This window comes from Schistocerca americana, chromosome 1 (assembly GCF_021461395.2).
Source record: "Schistocerca americana isolate TAMUIC-IGC-003095 chromosome 1, iqSchAmer2.1, whole genome shotgun sequence".
NCBI lineage: Eukaryota > Metazoa > Arthropoda > Insecta > Orthoptera > Acrididae > Schistocerca > Schistocerca americana.
This window is the reverse complement of record NC_060119.1, coordinates 594,206,675-594,226,946: the sequence shown is the minus strand read 5'-3', so window position 1 is coordinate 594,226,946 and position 20,272 is coordinate 594,206,675. Positions and strand designations below refer to the sequence as shown.

The 20,272-nt window shown below is 43.3% G+C and overlaps 1 protein-coding gene across 1 annotated transcript in view; it reads right to left on the bottom strand.

Annotated features, from left to right (window-relative positions):
- The window catches only part of LOC124580386 (pickpocket protein 19-like), a 151,545-nt gene that overhangs the window by 77,751 nt on the left and 53,522 nt on the right, over nt 1-20,272 (bottom strand). Inside the window, exon 4 of the mRNA XM_047131259.1 lies at nt 14,379-14,517. Within this exon, the coding sequence (XP_046987215.1) occupies nt 14,379-14,517 (139 nt within the window). The remainder of the gene's footprint in view (nt 1-14,378; nt 14,518-20,272) is intronic.

Here is a 20,272-nt window from a genome sequence, read left to right as displayed (position 1 = left end):
AATCTTCCTGTTCTCTTGGACACCGTACCTCTGAACCGGAGAATGGTCATGTGGTATCAGCATGACGGATGCCCTGCACATAACGCCTTACGAGCACGACGACTTCGGAACCGTAAGTTCCCTGGTAGGTGGATTGGACGAGGTGGCCCAGTTAGGTGGCCTGCCCGATCTCCGGACCTTACACCGCTGGATTATTTTCTTTGGGGAGCAGTGAAGGATGCTGTTTACCAACATGAACCAACAACACCAGAGGACATGAAGCAACGCATTATTGATGCTTGTACAGCTATCAAAGAGGAAACAGTAGCACGAAATAGGGCATCCTTCATCCGCAGAGTGACCCCTATGTATGCTAGCCAATGGGCATCACTTTCAGCATGAGATGTGTACGCTATGTTTAGTATCTAGTGGAAGTTTCTACAAAGGGCCATTTTACCCAGTGATGTTAAGAAACATTTGTTTGCAACAATTTGTCATTTAACGCATTAGATAAACATAACATTGATAATTATGGGATAATAAAACTAATTGGTTAAACATGTTTACATTCATCTTCTATGTCCTACCTGAACTTCCCAAATCAAAACATTTTTACCTAAACAACGGTAAAACTTTTAGTCCACTTGCTCTTTTCACTAAAACCATCAACATGAATTTTACTATTACGAGTGAATGATTAACTGTCACTTGCGCTAGATCTACAGTAAAGTAAAGTTTTAACGTTGAACGGCATTACCTTTTTAGTAACGGATTAACGATAAGCGAAGTTAACTTTGTGACTAACGTTGCGGTACACAGATATGTTACAGAACCGCATCACCACTAGCCTGTGGGATAAATACCTGCTGGAATGTACGACGTTAATGCAGGATGGCAGCAGACCGTATTATTCTTTTCTGACCTCTTGATAAGTATGAAAGTGTGATTACGCATGTCAATCACATCGCGATTACGGGCAGCATGGGGTTCACGCCTGAGCCTCAGGACGTGCGCTAGCAGCGCATGTCGGGTGTTTCAAGCGTCAACTTCGCGTCCTAATATCTCGGGATGTAATGGGAATATTGCGATGCAATCAACGCCATTGTGTATGTGCTTTGTCATGCTATGGATTGCTGAAGAAAAAATATAGGAGGCCTATTTAAAAAAACATAAATTTGTGTTAAAAAACACATATGCTTTCGTTTTAGAATGTTTCCAAATATGTACATTCATGGGCCCCAACCCTACATTGATACCGGTGAAAGTCCTTTTCCAATAGCTGTCATTGTTCCAGAGATATTTTGGGTGGACAAGATAGCTGGGACACCCTGTATATTGATGCACAAAGTGCCTTGAGCGTAATTCGAATTTGTATAAAATATAATTTAATTTGAAAAATATTAATTCAGATGTACGGCTTGGTCGACGCAATAAACACAATAAGAATGTCATCACCAGACATCAGAAATGATGCTACCTCAGCTGAGGTAGGCAGCTGTACGCAGGGTTATGGGAGCGGCAGGCGGTGGTTGCTTTGATCACTACAGCTGCGTATCACATCAGACGGTACCGAATTTTCATTTGAGTAATTGTACAGCGGAAACACTTGTGATGGCCATATTGGAGTGCACACGTTGTATGTGCTATAGGTTAGTAATAAACAAACATCAGTACTAGTAATCAAACAATGGAAGTTCCTGTTGTTAGACAGTAAACATAAGTAGATTTCAACATCGAGGAGGCTTACTGGCTCACACATTGACTCCTTTTGAAGTCTCTTGTCTAACAGTACTTAGTGCAACAGTGACCTTTACTGGTACACTGTTTCATTCGTCCTTGAGGTCTGTATTATCTCTTTTTTCTAACTGTTTCAAATGCCATGAGCGTTAGTGTATAATTTTCCAGAAAGAAGTGATAAACATTATCTTTTATGGATAAAAAGTTACTGGGCTTAATCAAGAAACACTATTTTCATGAAGACTGTCATCAGTTGACTGTATCTTAAAAAACAGAACCATACTTTACTTAAAGTCTTTCTGTACCAGCACCCGTTTTATACAAGGCTCAGTCAAATTAAAATGAGATATATGGAAAGAAAGAAAGTGAACTATTCATTATTTCAAAAGTAATTCTCGTTATTAAATACATTTGTCTCAGCGTGAAGGAAGACGGTCAATGCCTTTATGGAAAACTGTATCCAACTGCCTATGGAACGATGATTGTACCCAGCCGTGCACCTCTTCGCCCGAAGCAAATCGAGGCCACGAATGTCTTTTTTCGAGTCTCCAATAATATAGCAATCGCATAGAGAGCGATCGATACTGACGGAGGATATTTAAGGGCTTCCCAGCGAAATTTCTGCAGCGTACTCGAAACAACAGGCACGCCAGCTCAGGGAAAGTGATGATGTCATTTTTCTTTGAGTGCAAGGGCCTGACATTTGTTGTCCGCCAGTAACACGGCGCCAAAATTAACGCACAGAGGTACGACACTACGAAAAACGAAACGTGGCCCCAAGTCCAAACGCTCAGGCACGTTGACGGACAGCATCATTCTATTGCAGAATAATGCTCGCACGCATGTTGCCAAAGTTGTTTCGATTACATTGCAGAAGTTTCGCTGGGATGCCCTTACACATCTTCCGTATCTTCACGATCGCTTACCATGCGATTTCATTTTTGGAATTCTGAAGGACGACGACATTCCTGGCCCTTCGATTTGCTTCAGAGGAAGAGGTGCACTGCTGTTTACCATCGTGGTTCCATAGGGAACTGCAAACATTTTTCCATGAAGGCACTAACCATCTTGTCTCACAGTTGGATAAATGTATTAACAGCTGCGACAATTGCTCTTGAAATAATAAAAAGTCAGGCAGCATCAGCCGGCCGAGACACAAGCAGCAGCAGGGAACTAACCGATTTTGTGACTTTTATGAGTTCCAAACAAGGAGCGAATTTTATAATATCATCTGTGTGCTTAAATAATTTAGTTTCTTGAGTTACTGCGTGTTTATTTAATATCTAATAGCCACAGTTCTCGCGCTTTCGTTTGCGTCGGAAAGTAAACAGATGTTGTGACGTATTACGAGTTCCTAATCAGGGGCGAAGTTCAAATGGCTCTGAGCACTATGGGACTCAACTGCTGAGGTCATTAGTCCCCTAGAACTTAGAACTAGTTAAACCTAACTAACCTAAGGACATCACAAACATCCATGCCCGAGGCAGGATTCGAACCTGCGACCGTAGCGGTCTTGCGGTTCCAGACTGCAGCGCCTTTAACCGCACGGCCACTTCGGCCGGCTCAGGGGCGAAGTATGTAGTTTCACTTGAGTGCTTCGGTAGTTAGCTGTGCTGTGTATTAGACACAGTTCCTGCGTTTTCGTCTTGGTCTACAGCAGAGTTGCGCGGCACGTGCCGATAGTCCGTTTATGGTTCAAATGGCTCTGAATACTATGGGACTTAACATCTGTGGCCATCAGTCCCCTAGAACTTAGAACTACTTAAACCTAACTAACCTAAGGACATCACACACATCCATGCCCGAGGCAGGATTCGAACCCGCGACCATAGCGGTCACGCGGTTCCAGGCTGAAGTGCCTAGAACCGCACGGCCACACCGGCCGGCAGTCCGTTTATCTGCGTAGTTCAGCTTTCCACGGTCTTTAGTATGGACAGGGACTGCGATAGTTGTGCGCAGATGCGAGCTGAGTTGGTGACACTTAGCTCTCAACTTCAGACTGTGATGGCTTCGGTTATACAGCTTGAGGCTGCTGTGGATGGGTACCACTGTTGTGGGCCGGCCGTGGGGATCCAACTGACGTCCAGCACGTCTGAGTCCTCTGATCGGTGCTCACTGGTGGGCATCCCAGTTGCTGCTCTCACTGAGGTTGACTTCTCTGCTGTGGTCGAGTGGGAGGTCGCCCTGGGGCGTAGCAGGCGGCGAAAGAATTCCCAGGCGGCCGTACGTAAAGCCGTCGGCACACGGACCGTGCTGTCGAACGTTAACGTTGAGCGTGCCAAGTTCAACATGCTGCTGAACGCTCAGGGACGATGCGACTTGTGCATACGCTACGTGGGACCAACGTGGTATATGCGATCGCAACGCACTCCAGCGGCAGTTGAGGGATGTTTCTAGTTGGTAAATCACAGTATTTACTCAACGAGCGCGCGTAAAATTCTCACGTTACCTCTATTAAAACGCACATTTCCTCCATCGTCCATGAAAAGGAAAGTACCATGTCCAATCAATAAGGACACAGACTTACAAAAAGTTCCATTACAAACAGTGCTGTAAAAATTTGGAATACTCCTTTGCATAAGATAAACATTATTTCATCATTCCCACCTATTAGTAAAACTCCAAGGTCAGTCTTACTTGATCACTGTTCCTACCCAGTAGCAGAATATTTTCAACATGTGAATTACGCAGCGTAAAAGAAAAAGGAGCAAAATATCTTTATGCACGTAGTGCAAGCTGTCCTGTTGTAAGTAGGCTATTTAGGTTTTTATATTGGTAACGCCACGTAGCGCTCTGTATGAAAATCACTGGGTGTGCTGTGTGCAGTCTGTGGCTGGGTGGCATTGTTGTAATATTCGCTATTGTATTGTTGGGCAGCTGGATGTGAACAGCGCGTAGCGTTGCGCAGTTGGAGGTGAGCCGCCAGCAGTGGTGGATGAGGGGAGAGAGATGGCGGAATTTTGAGAGCGGATGATCTGGACGTGTGTCCATCAGAGACAGTACATTTGTAAGACTGGATGTCATGAACTGCTATATATATTATGACTTTTGAACACTATTAAGGTAAATACATTGTTTGTTCTCTATCAAAATCTTTCATTTGCTAACTATGCCTATCAGTGTGCCTTCAGTAGTTTGAATCTTTTATTTAGCTGGCAGTAGTGGCGCTCGCTGTATTGCAGTGGTTCGAGTAACGAAGATTTTTGTGAGGTAAGTGATTTGTGAAAGGTATAGTTTAATGTTAGTTAGGGCCATTCTTTTGTAGGGATTATTAAAAGTCAGATTGCGTTGCGCTAAAAATATTGTGTCAGTTTAGTATTGATCAGAATAAGTAAAGAGAGTAATGTCTGAGAACATTCAGTTTTGCTCAGCTGTTTGAAAAGCAAATAATGTATGAGATTTATCAGCACAGTAATTCAATAATTTTTCTAAGGGGACGTTTCACTGTACATTAAGCCAATCGAACAAAGTCATCCCTCAAAAAAAGGTGAACTTATATTTACATAACATCAACTATTACAGTATATACTTATATTAAACTAATAATAAAGTATCAGTCTGTCGGTTGGATTGCCTCCAGGTGATGAAGTCGTTGGTCAGGCTGCCTGTCTCACCTAAACGGGCGTTAGTGTTACAATCCCAGGCCGATATTTGGAAACTTCTGAGCGCCATTCCTTGTGTGTTATTTAGTAATTTCCCTGTTTGGATTTTAGTTATTTGGTTGATGTGTGACTTTCAGCCGAGTATCAATATCTCTTAAATTAATGTTCTTGTCTTGCCCTTAAGGCATGAGATTGTTATATTTTTATATGGCGCCTTCAGCCGAATTTTGCTGGAGAGGTTTTAAGATAAGGCCTTCTGCCTTTTGATTTAAACTTCTCTTATTGCTTAATTTGCGACCTCCAACCTAGTTCCATTAAAATTAAATTTCAAAGGCCTTCAGCAGATTTGATTGAAGATTGAGAAACTATTCTTGGGTGAAACCTCCAGAAGAACCTTGTATTTCAATTTTGCTTAAGCCTTGTGTCTTGGATTTTGAATGTGGTTTTTAGCTGATCTAAAGTTAATCAAAGCAGATTGATTAAAGTTTTGAGTGTTCAATCATTATGAATTACGGTCTATTGACACAAAGCCATCAGAGGTTTAGAAAACATCATTATTGTGAAACACAACTAGCTCTTTATTCGAATGAAGTGTTGAGTGATACTGACAATGGGTTTCAGATCGATTCCGTATTTCTGGATTTCCGGAAGGCTTTCGACACTGTACCACACAAGCGGCTTGTAGTGAAATTGCGTGCTTATGGAATATCGTCTCAGTTATGTGACTGGAGTTGTGACTTCCTGTCAGAGGGGTCACAGTTCGTAGTAACTGACGGCAAGTCGTCGAGTAAAACAGAATGATTTCTGGCGTTCCCCTAGGCATTATTATAGGCCCTTTGCTGTTCCTTATCTATATAAACGATTTGGAAGATAATCTGAGCGGCCGTCTTAGGTTGTTTGCAGATGACGCTGTCGTATATCGACTAATAAAGTCATCAGAAGATCAAAACAGATTGCAAAACAATTTAGAAAAGATATCTGAATGGTGCGAAAATGAGGTAGTCCACATGAGTGCTAAAAGAAATTCGTTGAACTTAGGTCACACAAACGAAAAAGTTCAAAGAAGGGTAGCTCCTTTTATATTATCGCGAAGTATGGGAGAGAGTGACACTGAAATGATACAGGATTTGGAAAGGCGTTTTTCGTTGCGAAGGAATCTTCTCACGAAATTCCAATCGCCAACTTTCTCCTCCGAATGCGAAAATACTTTGTTGACACCGACCTACATAGGGAGAAAAGATCACCACAATAAAATAAGGGAAATTAGAACTCGTACGAAAATACATGTGTTCGTTCTTTCCGCGCGCTAAAAGGAGATTGGAATAATAAGAGAATGGTGAAGGGGTTCGATGAACCCTGGCAGGCACTTAAATGTGATTTGCAGTGTGTCCATGTAGATGTAGATGTAAATGTATTTCTTTTCCATTTGTCTCGTTTTCGTTTGACTGCCCCTTATAAGTATAAAACATCTACATTTTTTTTAGAAGCTGTCCATGTATTTTATAAACATTTCCGGGCATACAGTGAAAATTTATGAATGCCTTCACCCTTTTATAAGGAGCAATGAAATAACAACAAAGAAGAAAGATCAAGAAACAGAATTTCAACAAGGCGATTGTTTAACATCCTCAGTTTGGTTTATTATATCTTATAACATCAGACGTGACGTACTCTGAAGAGGTCTGGACAGTCATTAACCAGACATTCCACCAGAAAATATGAAGCGACATTATGCGAGCTTACTTCTGTTCCGCAAAGCACTGACGGAGAATAGAACTCATCTCGAACGGCATGTAAGATTTTGGTTTACTTACACAGGTGTGGCCCCCTCTGTGCAAACTCGTCAGCGAAGGTGTGACTGGACACACTTATTGCTTCTATGACGCTGAATACTTAGACGCCTGCTGCTGGAGCTACACTCAAACGACCCGCCTTCGAAGCTCTCCTCGCCAGTGCCTCTCTCCAGCTTTCCAAACGTCGCAAAATGGCTCATGCATATCTAGCGGGACTAGCATTGTTAGAAGAAGTTTATCTGCGAAAGGATAAGCTTTTGGATTGGAGTTCCAGTTGTAAAACGGCAGAAAGTCTCACTTTTTAAATTATTATACAGGTGCGATCAGCACTGTGAATGACATAGTCACGGTAAATGATGATTCACTTCTACAGGGGACGGATAAAAAATGGAAATACCGAAACAGAACACATTGCCGTGCCTAATAGGGTGTAGGAAACCAGCTGGCATTCAAAACAGCTTCCAGTCGTCTAAGAATGGATAAACACAGATCCTGTGTAGTTTTCAAGTTCCTGCTAAATAGTGACATGCTGAAGTAACGATGATGGAGGTGGATAGTACTCATGCACCATTCTCTCCAAGGTAAACCAAGAACTCTCAGCAATATTGACATCTGGTGACTACAGTGGCGAGGGTAGAGGCGGATTCACTTTCGTGCTCACAAAACTAGTCTTGGATTATGCGAACTGTGTGGACAGCATCCCTGTCTTCCTGAAACACAGCAGCATCATTGAGGGACAAACAACGTTCCATGAGATGAACCTGAAATAGTTGGTTGGTTAGTTAGTTAGTTACATGTTCCATAGACCATTTGAACGATTCTATTATCGAAATGATGTGGAACGAGGTAGTTTACAGGATATATACATGACTGATGTTAACATTAATGAACACATTATTATTTTTAGTCCTCTTCATGCAACTGCTCCTAATATTCTTTTTTCTGTTATTGGCTACCAGTTTTTAAGAATAAATTCGTCAGTAGACTAGAAGGAACTTTCCAGAAGAAACGATTTTAAATTAGGTTTCAAACTTCAGGTTTTTATGTTATTGGGCAAATGATCAAAAGGTTTTGTTGCTGCATACTCAACTCCTTTCTTACCAATTGACAGCTTTAACAATGGGTAATAAAGGTCATTTTTATCTCTAGCGTTGTAGGTATAGACACGACATTCTTCAAAAAATGTTCAAATGTGTGTGAAATCTTATGAGACTTAACTGTTAAGGTCATCAGTCCCTAAGCTTACACAATACTTAACCTAAATTATCGTAAGGACAAACACACACACACCCATGCCCGAGGGAGGACTCGAACCTCCACGACATTCTTCTCAAATTGTGATACCGAGCGAGGTGGCGCAGTGGTTAGCACACTGGACTCGCATTCGGGAGGACGACGGTTCAATCCCGTCTCCGGCCATCCTGATTTAGGTTTTCCGTGATTTCCCTAAATCGCTTCAGGCAAATGCCGCGATGGTTCCTTTGAAACGGCACGGCCGATTTCCTTCCCCATCCTTCATTCATCCCGAGCTTGCGCTCCGTCTCTAATGACCTCGTTGTCGACGGGACGTTAAACACTAATCTCCTCCTCCTCCTCAAATTGTGATGGGTTACGTATGGTGAATTTCATCAGCAAATATATGCGTATATTGTTGTGGTGCAGGTTAAATGCGTAGCTCCTTGAAGAGGTACCTACATAATGTCTGTGAGTGAGGACGACACATTGTTCTTACTGCTCGCTTTTCTGGAATCAACACTTTCTTCCTAAGTGATGAATTATTCATAAAGTTATCCTGTAAGACATTGCTGAGTGCCAGGAGGTTGACTCGTTTGTTTCCAAGATTGGGAATAATATGAACGGGGGAAGTGGCTGAATTAATTTGTTTGAGAAGCTCAGTAATACGCTTCTTCCAGTTCAAGTTTTCATCGCTATGTACACCCAAAAATTTGGAGTATTGTACCCTATACACTGGGGTTTGTTCATGTGTTACATCAGTTGATGATATGACTCTATTTGTTGGCAGAATTGAATGGAGCGTGTTTTTTTTCAAAATGTAGGAAGAGTACCACTTAATGATTCTTTGTAAAATATCATTTACCAGCTGTTGTGTTTCTTTCTCTGTAATTGAATTTATCATAAGACCAGTATCGTCTGCATAAAGTGCCAGTTATGCTTATTGAATGCCAAGTGGAAGGTCATTCACACACATGAGGAATGGGAATGGAACGGGAATCACATAATCGGTGACAGTTAGGTGACCTTCCAAAGGACCTTGAGACCCGTGGAATACCATGATATGGCTCCCCAAATGATCACCCAACCACCAACATATTTCTCTCTTGGAATGTAAACTCTCCCAGAAGTTGCAAAGAGACCTATCCAACAAGTTACATTTTTCCATTGCCCCGTAGTGGAAGTCTTACAACTTGGGTGGCACGTTTTACTGTTACAGGCATTAGCATAATTCATGAGTGGTTTTGGAATTCCAACTCTCCCTGTATTTCCGTACTTCTGGAGTTCCTTTCGTGTTGTTTTGCTGCTGACTGGGTCCGCGAGAGCGATATTCAGTTCTGCAGGGACATTGGCAGCTGTCGTCTACGCACTGTTCGTCATAATCCTCTACAGTGACCGTCCGTCACTATCAGTGGATGCACACTATCGTCCACATCGTGATTAACGGACGATATTTTTCCGCTTTTTCTATATTGAATATTTTCAAAACCGTGCCCCTTGACACACCAAACATTTTGGCTAGCTGGCTACGGACGCACCCAGTATCTGAACATCAAAAATTTGCCCACGTTTGAATTCACAGACTCCTGCACACTGCGTTAAAACCTACACTTAACACTGTTCTGACCACGACACTTGCAACTAACTGAAGGCATCGCACAGCTGCCATTCGTGGGCAAATAGAGCAGCAGCACCTGCAGGCTAGGGTAGTATCTGCGTTTATATTCAAGCATGCATTTCTCGTGGAGTTTCGAAATTTTTATCTAACTCCTTGCTATCATTTTTACCTAAACGTCTTAACACATTTAAAAGCCGATTTCGTGCCTCTGTATGTGCCACTTTCAACCCTATCTATACATGTACATACACTACTGGCCATTAAAATTGCTACACCATGAAGATGACGTGCTACAGACGCGAAATTTAACCGACAGGAAGAAGATGCTGTGATACGCAAATGATTAGATTTTCAGAGCATTCACACAACGTTGGCGCCAGTGGCGACACCTACAACGTGCTGACATGAGTAAGGTTTCCAACTGATTTGTCTTACACAAACAGCAGTTGACCGGCGTTGCCTGGTGAAACGTTGTTGTGATGCCTCGTGTACGGAGGTGAAATGCGTACCATCCCGTTTCCGACTTTGATAAAGGTCGGATGTAGCCTATCGCGATTGCGGTTTCTCGTATCGCGACATTGCTCCTCGCGTTGGTCGAGATCCAATGACTGTTACCAGAATATGGAATCGGTGGGTTCAGGAGGGTAATACGGAACGCCGTGCTGGATCCCAACGGCCTCGTATCACTAGCAGTCGAGATGACAGGCATCTTATTCGCGTGGCTGTAACGGATCGTGCAGCCACGCCTCGATCCCTGAGTCAACAGATGGGGACGTTTGCAAGACAACAACCATCTGCACGAACTGTTCGACGTCGTTTGCAGCAGCATGGACAATCAGATCCGAGATCATGGCTGCGGTTACCACGCTCCTGCGATGGTGTACTCAACGACGAACCTGTATGCACGAATGGCAAAACACAATTTTTTCGGATGAATCCAGGTTATGTTTACGGCATCATGATGGTCGCATCCGTGTTTGGCGACATCGCGGTGAACTCGCATTGGAAGCGTGTATTCGTCATCGCCATACTGGCGTATCACCAGGCGTGATGGTATGGGGTGCCATTGGTTACACGTCTCAGTCACCTCTTGTTCGCACTGACGTCACTTTGAACAGTGGACGTTACCCTTGGCTCTACCCTTCATTCGATCCCTGCGAAACCCTACATTTCAGCAGGATAATGCACGGCCGCGTGTTGCAGGTCCTGTACGGGACCGTTCTGGATACAGAAAGTGTTCGACTGCTGCCCTGGGCAGCACATTCTCCACATCTCTCGCCAATTGAAAACGTCTGGTCAATGGTGGCCGAGCAACTGGCTAGTCACAATACGCCAGTCACTACTCTTGATGAACTGTGGTATCGTGTTGAAGCTGCACGGGCAGCTGTACCTGTACACGCCATCCAAGCTCTGTTTGACTCAATGGCCAGGAGTATCAACTCCGTTATTACGGCCAGAGGTGGTTGTTCTCGGTACTGATTTCTCAGGATCTATGCACCCAAATTGCGGGAAAATGTGATCACATGTCAGTTCTCAGATAATACCCGTTTATCATCCTCATTTCTTCTTGGTATAGCAATTCTAATCGCCAGTAATGTATAAAAAAAGTTGTTACCGACCGACGTCTGGAGATAGGAGATACTTAAGAAAACTTAATATGAGAGGTCTTTGTAAGTGAAATGGAAGCCAAAGCAATTACTTTTAGAATGTTTGTTTGTTTATCTGTCTGTCTACTGTCCGTATGTTTGTACCCGCATTACGCAAAAACTATTGCACAAAATTGGATATGGCTTTCACAGTTGTATTGTTGGAATCTGACATAAAATCTGGTACATGTTTCATATATATATGGCGCCTACAAGCCGAATGTTTTCTTCAGCTGGTCAGTTTGTTGTAATCTGAATAAATAGGAGATACGGGGAAACTGTCTTAGGAACCTTTAGGTGCTTTTTTGTGAAAACAATTTTGTCATAAACAAATTCTTGGTGAAGCGTGAGTTGTCCATGAAGATGAGTAAAATTGGCAAAAATTTTCTCTCAGTTTCGTGTAAGTTCATTTCACTACACTGAAAGAAACAAAATCGGGTCAGCAGATGTTTTATAAAACTTAACTAAATAAACCAGAATAGAAATTATGGTATTGGTAAAAAAACACTGTTTTGGAACGTTTTATAATAATAATAATAATAATAATAATGTTAACAGTTTAATCACTATCTACAGGCAGTCTTGAATTCACTCATGAATCGGTGTAACTATTATCGTTGATAAATTTGTCGAGTTGACATTTCTATTATCGTTGATAAGATGGTCGAGTTGACACAAAAAAATCTACTATCGTTGAATAGTTTGTCGATTTGTCGCTAAAAATCTCTTTCGTACATTTCTTCAGAGGTTTTCATCATGTCTGACCGATACAATTGTAATGATAGAATTGTTATGATTTCATTTTAGTATCTTGGTTCGATTAACTTCTTTGTTTCTAGATTTCATTCTTCTGTTGGTGTAACTATTATCGTTGGTAATTTTGTCGGGTAGTAATAACGCCTTCCCCGCGACTTTGTCCGCGTGGATCTCGAACCCTCACTATTTTGAAAAACCCTCAGCTGATTATCGGTGGGATAAAATTAATATAAAAAACTGAAGGTGAAGCTGTGAAAAACGCGCAACGACAAACAATTGTGTTTGTGAGAACAGATTCTTTAATTTTCGTAATTTCTTTAAACACAACACTAGGCTGTTCCTCTATCCAGGTCTATTGGTATTTCATACTTCAAATGTCAGTATCTGTGCTTACGAACACATCAATTCTTTAGCGTTGCGCCCTGTTGACATCTTCGCCTTCAGTTTTTTATATCCGTTTTCCTCACCGATAATAATCTTCAGGATTTTTAAAAATTCATGCGGATTCGAGATCCACGCGGACGAAGCCACAGGCAAAAGCTAGTTGGGTATAGATACACTACTGGCCATTAAAATTGCTACACCAACAAGAAATGCATATTATAAACGGGTATTCATTAGACAAATATATTATACTAGAGCGGACATTAATTTTCACGCAATTTGGGTGCATACATCCTGAGGGATCAGTACCCAGAACAACCACCTCTGGCCGTAATAACGGCCTTGATACGCCTGGGCATTGAGTCAAACAGAGCTTGGATGGCCTGTACAGGTACAGCTGCCCATGCAGCTTCAACACCATACCACAGTTCATTGCGTATTGTGACGAGTCACTTGCTCGGCCACCATTGACCAGACGTTTTCAGTTGGGGAGAGATCTGGAGAATGTGCTGGCCAGGGCAGCAGTCGAAAATTTTCTGTATCCAGAAAGGCCCGTACAGGACCTGCAACATGCGGCCGTGCATTATCCTGCTGAAATGTAGGGTTTCGCAGGGATCGAATGAAGGGTAGAGCCAAGGGTAACGTCCACTGTTCAAAGTGCCGTCAGTGCGAACAAGAGGTGACTGAGACGTGTAACCAATGGCACCCTATACCATCACGCCTGGTGATACGCCAGTATGGCGATGACGAATACAGGCTTCCAATGCGAGTTCACCGCGATGTCGCCAAACACGGATGCGACCATCATGATGCTGTAAACATAACCTGGATTCATCCGAAAAAATTACGTTTTGCCATTCGTGCACACCGGTTCGTTGTTGAGTACACCATCGCAAGCGCTCCTGTCTGTGATGCAGCGTCAAGGGTAACCGCAGCCATTGTCTCTGAGCTGATTGTCCATGCTGCTGCAAACGACGTCGAACAGTTCGTGCAGATAGTTGTTGTCTTGCAAACGTCCCCTTCTGTTGACTCAGGGATCGAGGCGTGGCTGCACGATCCGTTACAGCCACGCGAATAAGATGCCTGTCATCTCGACTGCTAGTGATACGAGGCCGTTGGGATCCAGCACGGCGTTCCGTATTACCCTCCTGAACCCACCGATTCCATATTCTGGTAACAGTCATTGGATCTCGACCAACGCGAGGAGCAATGTCGCGATACGATAAACCGCAATCGTGATAGGCTACATCCGACCTTTATCAAAGTCGGAAACGGGATGGTACGCATTTCACCTCCGTACACGAGGCATCACAACAACGTTTCACCAGGCAACGCCGGTCAACTGCTGTTTCTGTATGAGAAATCGGTTGAAAACTTTCCTCGTGTCAGCACGCTGTAGGTGTCGCCACCGGCGCCAACGTTGTGTGAATGCTCTGAAAATCTAATCATTTGCATATCACAGCATCTTCTTCCTGTCGGTTAAATTTCGCGTCTGTAGCACGTCATCTTCGCGGTGTAGCAATTTTAATGGCCAATTGTGTACATAGTTTTGGCGACGTGTTTTGAAGTCAGTGCTACTGGGTATTACTAATGAGGTCGCTGTGGCAGGCTGCAGGCGCTGGCCGCTCACCCGGGCTCCCGGCGGGTCCAGCCGGCGCACGCCGTCGGGCGTGGCGGCGTCCCGGAGCAGGAAGAGCTCGAGCCCCGTGGCGTCCCCGGAGCCAGCGCCGCGCCGCACCGCGCACTCCGGCCGCGCGTCCTTCGCGTCGCTGCGCGCAGGCAAACGTGACCACAGCCAGAGTTGCAAGCATCTAACGGCAGTGGGTCAAACTACGTTCTTCTGACAGTAAAAACTCGCCATGGCATTCCATTCAGATTTAGTGGTAAGATGGCCCAGTGCATAGCCCGTCAAGCATGAAAACGGGACGAAGGTGTACTGAACTGTGAAAAAGGAAGCAAAATAGGAAGAGTGAACGTTCCATGCTCGACATGTGCAACATGGGGCGATTTGCCAGAAGCACGGCGTCGTCGCTGTGTGCTCTGGTGTTGGACACCAAAGGGGGGGATCCGTGTTCAAACCTCCCTCGTGTCCCATTTTTTTTAATCACAAAATTGTGAACTGTCTGTCCGATCATTGAAGTGTCTGTTAGGTGTATTCAAATTTGTGTCTGCGTCGTGATGTAACGTCCGTTACCAACAGCGAAGTGTAAGAAAGGGACCCCCATAAGTATGTACCCCCTATTTGTTCTACACAAGTACTGCATGTTATGACTCTTGCGTTCCCTATTGGAAATCTTGGCTCTTGAATTCAACGTAGTTCACACCCGTTTACTTGTTGCTTTCATTTCTGTGAGAAGTCTATGTGGCATCTCGCCTGCTCTCTCTGTTCATCACATTTGCTTGTGACAGTAATATATTCTTACCACATGACTCATATTTTATGGTTCAAATGGCTCTAAGCACTATGGGACTTAACATATGAGGTCATCAGTCCCCTATACTTAGAACTAATTAAACCTAAATGATAATTAATTCAAACCCTCAGCTGCCGACAGGTGTTGTTGATATACCTCGATGGGGACAGCTGAACACCCGGGACTCGAACACCGGATCTCCTGCTTACATGGCAGACACTCTGTCCATCTGAGCCACCGAGGACACATATGAATAGCGCGACTGCAGGGACTTTTCCCTTGCACGCTTCCCGTGAGATAATTGCCCATCCACTCATTACTCGCGCCCACTAATGTGACGATTCCCATAAGAGTTCGGGCAACCTGTGCACATTCACACAGACGAAGGTCAATGGCCGGGTAGCCATTTAACTATATATGAAGATAGTAACTGTTCTCGAAAGAACAGATACCATTGAGATCCCGGGTTCGAGTCCCGGTCGGGGCACACATTTTAATCTGTCCCCATCGAGGTACATCAACAACACCTGTCGGCAGCTCAGGGTTTCAATTAATTATCATTTATTCTAGAGAAGCTGCACCGTCATCAATGGTATCTGTTCTTTGGAGAACAGTTACTATCTTCATATATAATTAAACCTAACTAACCTAAGGACATCACACACATCCATGCCCGAGGCAGGATTCGAACCTGCGACCGTAGCAGCACCGCTGTGCCGTACTGAAGCGCCTAGAATCCCTCGGCCACAGCGGCCGGCTCATATTTTATAATCAATTTATACAATGACAATTGCTAAGACTACAGAAGAACAGACACGTTAATGACCGGACACAAACTTCACACTTTTGTGGAGGAAAAAGGACACGAGGGAGTTTTGACCATGTCTCTGCTGCCCTGTAGTCCAACACCGTGACCACACAACTACGATGCTGTAATTCTTGCAGTTCGCTCTATGTTGCACATCTTGAGCTCAGACCGTTCACTGTTTCTATTTTGCTTCTTTTTCCCGGTTCACTACACCTTGTTCCTCTTTTCATGCCTGATCTGTGTTCTGTCTGCACTGGGCCATTTTACCACTAAATCTGAGGGTGGTGCGATGGGGAGTTCCTCTTTTGAACACGGTAAATGTGTGATATGCAAAACGCCTGAAACTGCAACCAACATAGCCTGCTAAGTCACTTATTTATGACATTAACAGTCATGAGGAAGGCAAATGAAGTCCCCTTGCGATAGTCATTTGTCAAGGAGTGACTAATTCAATTCTGCAATAAATTTTAGCTAGTAAGAGCGAATACTCTATACAAGAATCCCAAGACGAGTAGGTATACTTGCAAGAGGCCGGGAGATACAAGAAGATTTCAGTTTGATTACATCATGATTAGGCAGAGATTCCGAAACAGGAAGAGGAATGGACGCTGACAGAAGTTGGAAATAAAAACATAGATGCAAGGAAGTTAACTGCGAAGAAATACTTCAGTTGGTCGACAAAAGAAGTAAGTACAAAGATGTTCACGGCAATTCAGGAATACAAACATACAAGTCACTTAGGAATGAAATAAATAGGAAGTGCAAGAAAGCTAAGACGAAAAGGCTACACGGAGACTGTGAAGAAATCAATAAAGAAATGATGATCAGAAGGACTGATTCAGCTCATAGATAAGTCAAAGGAACCTGCTGTGAAATTAAAACCAATGGCGGTAGCGTTAGGACTACAGTGGCAATTACACTGTAAAATGCAGAAGAGAGAGCGGACAGGTGGAAAGAGTACACTGAAGGCCGCTATGTCGGGGAGAATTGTCTGATGACGTGTTAGAATAATAAATAACAGTCTACAGAGAAGATACGGGTATAGGGGATCCAGTATTAGAACCAGAACTTAAAAAATCTCTGGAACACTAAAGATCAAATAAGGCAGAAGGGATAGATAACATTTCATCGCAATTTCTAAAATCATAGCGGGGCATTGCAACAAAAATACTATTCACGTTGGTGTGTAGAATGTATGAGACTGACGATATAACATCAGACTTTTGGAAACAAATCATCCACACAGCTCCGAAGACTACTAGAATCAACAAGTGCGAGAAAAATCGCACAATCAGCTAAACAGCTCATGCATCCAAGTTGCTGAGGAGAATAATATCCAGAAGAATGGAAAAGAAAATTTAGAATCTGTTAGTTGACAGATCAGTTTGGCTTTAGGAAAGGTAAAGGCAGCACAGAGACAGTTCTGATGTTGCGGTTGAGAATGGAAGCAAGACTGAAGAAAAATTAAGACACGTTCACAGGAGCTATCCATCTGCAACAGGCGTACGACGATGTAAAATGGTGCAGGATGTTCGAAATCCTGAGAGAAACAGGGGTAAGCCATGTGAAAAGACGGGTAATATACAATATGTACAAGAACCAAGAGGGAACAGTAGGACTGGAAGACCAATGAGGAAGTGTCCGGACTAAAAAGGATGTAAGACAGTAATGTAGGCTTTCACCGGTACTGTTCAAGTTATACAGCAAAGAAGAATGATGGAAACAAAAGAAAGGATCAAGAGAGGGATTAAAACCCAGGGTGAAAGGATATTAGTGTTAAATTTCGCTGATGACATTACTGTCCAGAGTGACACTGAAGTAGAATTACAGGATCTTTTGAACGGAATGAGCATCTAATGAGTATAGGGTATGGATTGAGAGTAAATCGAAGAAAGAGGAAAATAGTGAGGAGTAGCAAAAATAAGGTTACCGAGGAACTTAAAAGTACTTGAGATATTGTGCTACAAACGAATGTTGTAAATAACGTGGACTGTTAAGCTAAGGAATCAGGAGGTTCCCCAAAGAATCGGAGAAGAAAGAAATATATGGAAAATACTGACAAAAATAAGGGACTGGATGACAGGATGTCTGTTAAGACGTCATGGAATAACTTCCAGGATACTAGAGGGAGACGTAAAGAGCTGAAACTGTAGAGGAAGACAGAGGTTGGACTACACCCAAAAATTAATTATTGAGGACGTAGGTTGCAAGTACTACTTTGAGATGGAAAATTTGGCGCAGGAGAAGAATTTGCAGTGTCAACAGACTGAGAAATAACAAACAACGTTTGTTGAAAGTATTTTACAAAATGGTACTTAACTTCGGTACAATTAGATGCGTGGCTCTTGATTTCCTAAACATCCTCAGTTCCTGCAGGCGGCTAGAGGAGGTGGTGAAAGCTGCTTGGCTCGCGCTCGGGATGCGAGCAATGCTCGAAGTTTGCAGCATTCTCCCTAGAGTCGATCTGGATCCTTTGGCTTGGTGCCGAGCGGAGGTTCTCATCCAAAGGCATCGTCGATTCTATGAGGGTTTAGCTGCAGATTTCTGAACCTGTCTTATCGGGTGGGGAATTGTAGCACTGGCTTTGATAGGTCAGGAGTGCACTACAGAAAGGATGCAGCTACACGGGTAACAGAATGCTTGTGGGGTGCACATGGGATTTTCTAGGCAAGGTGTTAGCCTCAGATATTCTGATAACCACTTGCCAGACGACACGCAGATAGCGAAATCATACAGCGTTCAGAGTAATGACACTTCGATTGTCAAAGGTTTATCAGTAAATTTTCGAAGTATTCGTAACGAAACTCCAGAATTTACTGCCCTCCACGAAATTTCTAGCACTCAAATTATTCTCGGGACCGAGAGCTGGCTGTAACCAGAAGTAAAAAGCTCTGAGACATTTCGCGATTCACAGGACATATATCGAAAAGACAAATTAGACTCTAGAGGAGTGGGACTGTTCATTGCAGTTGACAAAAATATTGACTTTATTGAAGGCGAATTTGAATGTGACAGTGCAGTTATCTGGTCGCGTATATAAGTTCTACGTGAAATCAAGTTAATCGTTGGATGATTTTACCTGCAACACGATTCCGCTGTGACAGTTTCAGTCTTTCATAGAGAGTCTACGGTCAGCAGCGCGTAAATATGCAGATTTGGCAATGTTAGTTGGAGATGACTTTAACCTGCTGAGTATAGACTGGGACGTCTATGGATTCATTGCATGGGGTCTGGATTCATTGCACGGGGTACAGACAGACAGCCCTGCCAACTAATTTTCAACACGTTTTCCAAAAACTGTGTTGAATAACAAGTTCGGCAGCTAAAACGCAATGGACATACTCATTTTACTAAGATTTGAAGCAATGGAAATATTTTAGGCTTCATAGCTACAAACAGTCCTGAACTTATCGACGGCGTCACCTTATAGACAGGGATTAGTGAGCATGATGTCATCATAGCGACTATGGTTACCAAAGTTAATAAATCAGTCAAGGAGAGCAGGACAGCATTTGTGCTCGAAACGGCAGATAAGCAGCTGTTAGCATCCTCCTTACGAACTGGAGTGATATCTTTCAGTTCCAGTATGATGCAGGTAAAGTGGATTAAGGACGGTAAAGACCCACAGTGGTTAAGCAATGAAGTTCGGAAAATGCTGAGGAAACAAAGGCAGTTACACCCTCGGTTCAAAAGAGAATGCGCCAATTCCGACTGGCAAGAGTTGTAGAAATTCATGCGTGAAGTATACAACTGCTTCCACCATCGTAGCTTAGCGAAAGATCTTGCCGAGAACCCGAGGAAATCCAGGTCTTAGGTAAAATCGCTAAGTGGTTCTAAGGCTTCAGTACAGGTAGTCGATTACCAGTCTGGCATGGAAGCAGAAGATAGCAAATGGAAAGCCGAAGTTTCAAATTTCGCGTTTAAGAAATAGTTCACTCAGGGGAAGCGTACAAACATACCGCCGTTTGACCATCGCACAGACTCCCATACGGAGGACATAGAAATAAGTATCTCAGGCGCAAGGAAGCAACTAAAAGATTTGAAAACAATTGAGTACGTCGCCAGATCCGGATGAAATCCCAGTTCGGTTTAACAAAGAGTTCTCTACGGCATCGGCTCCTTTTTTAGCTGGTATTTGTCGCTAATATCTCGCCCAGCGCAAAGTCTCAAGCGACTGGGAAAAAGTGCAGGTGATTCCTGTATATCAGAAGGGCAAAACAGCAGACCCAAAATATTACAGACCAGTATCCTTAACCCTCAGCTTGCTGCAGAATTATTGAGCATCTTCTGAGGTCGAACATA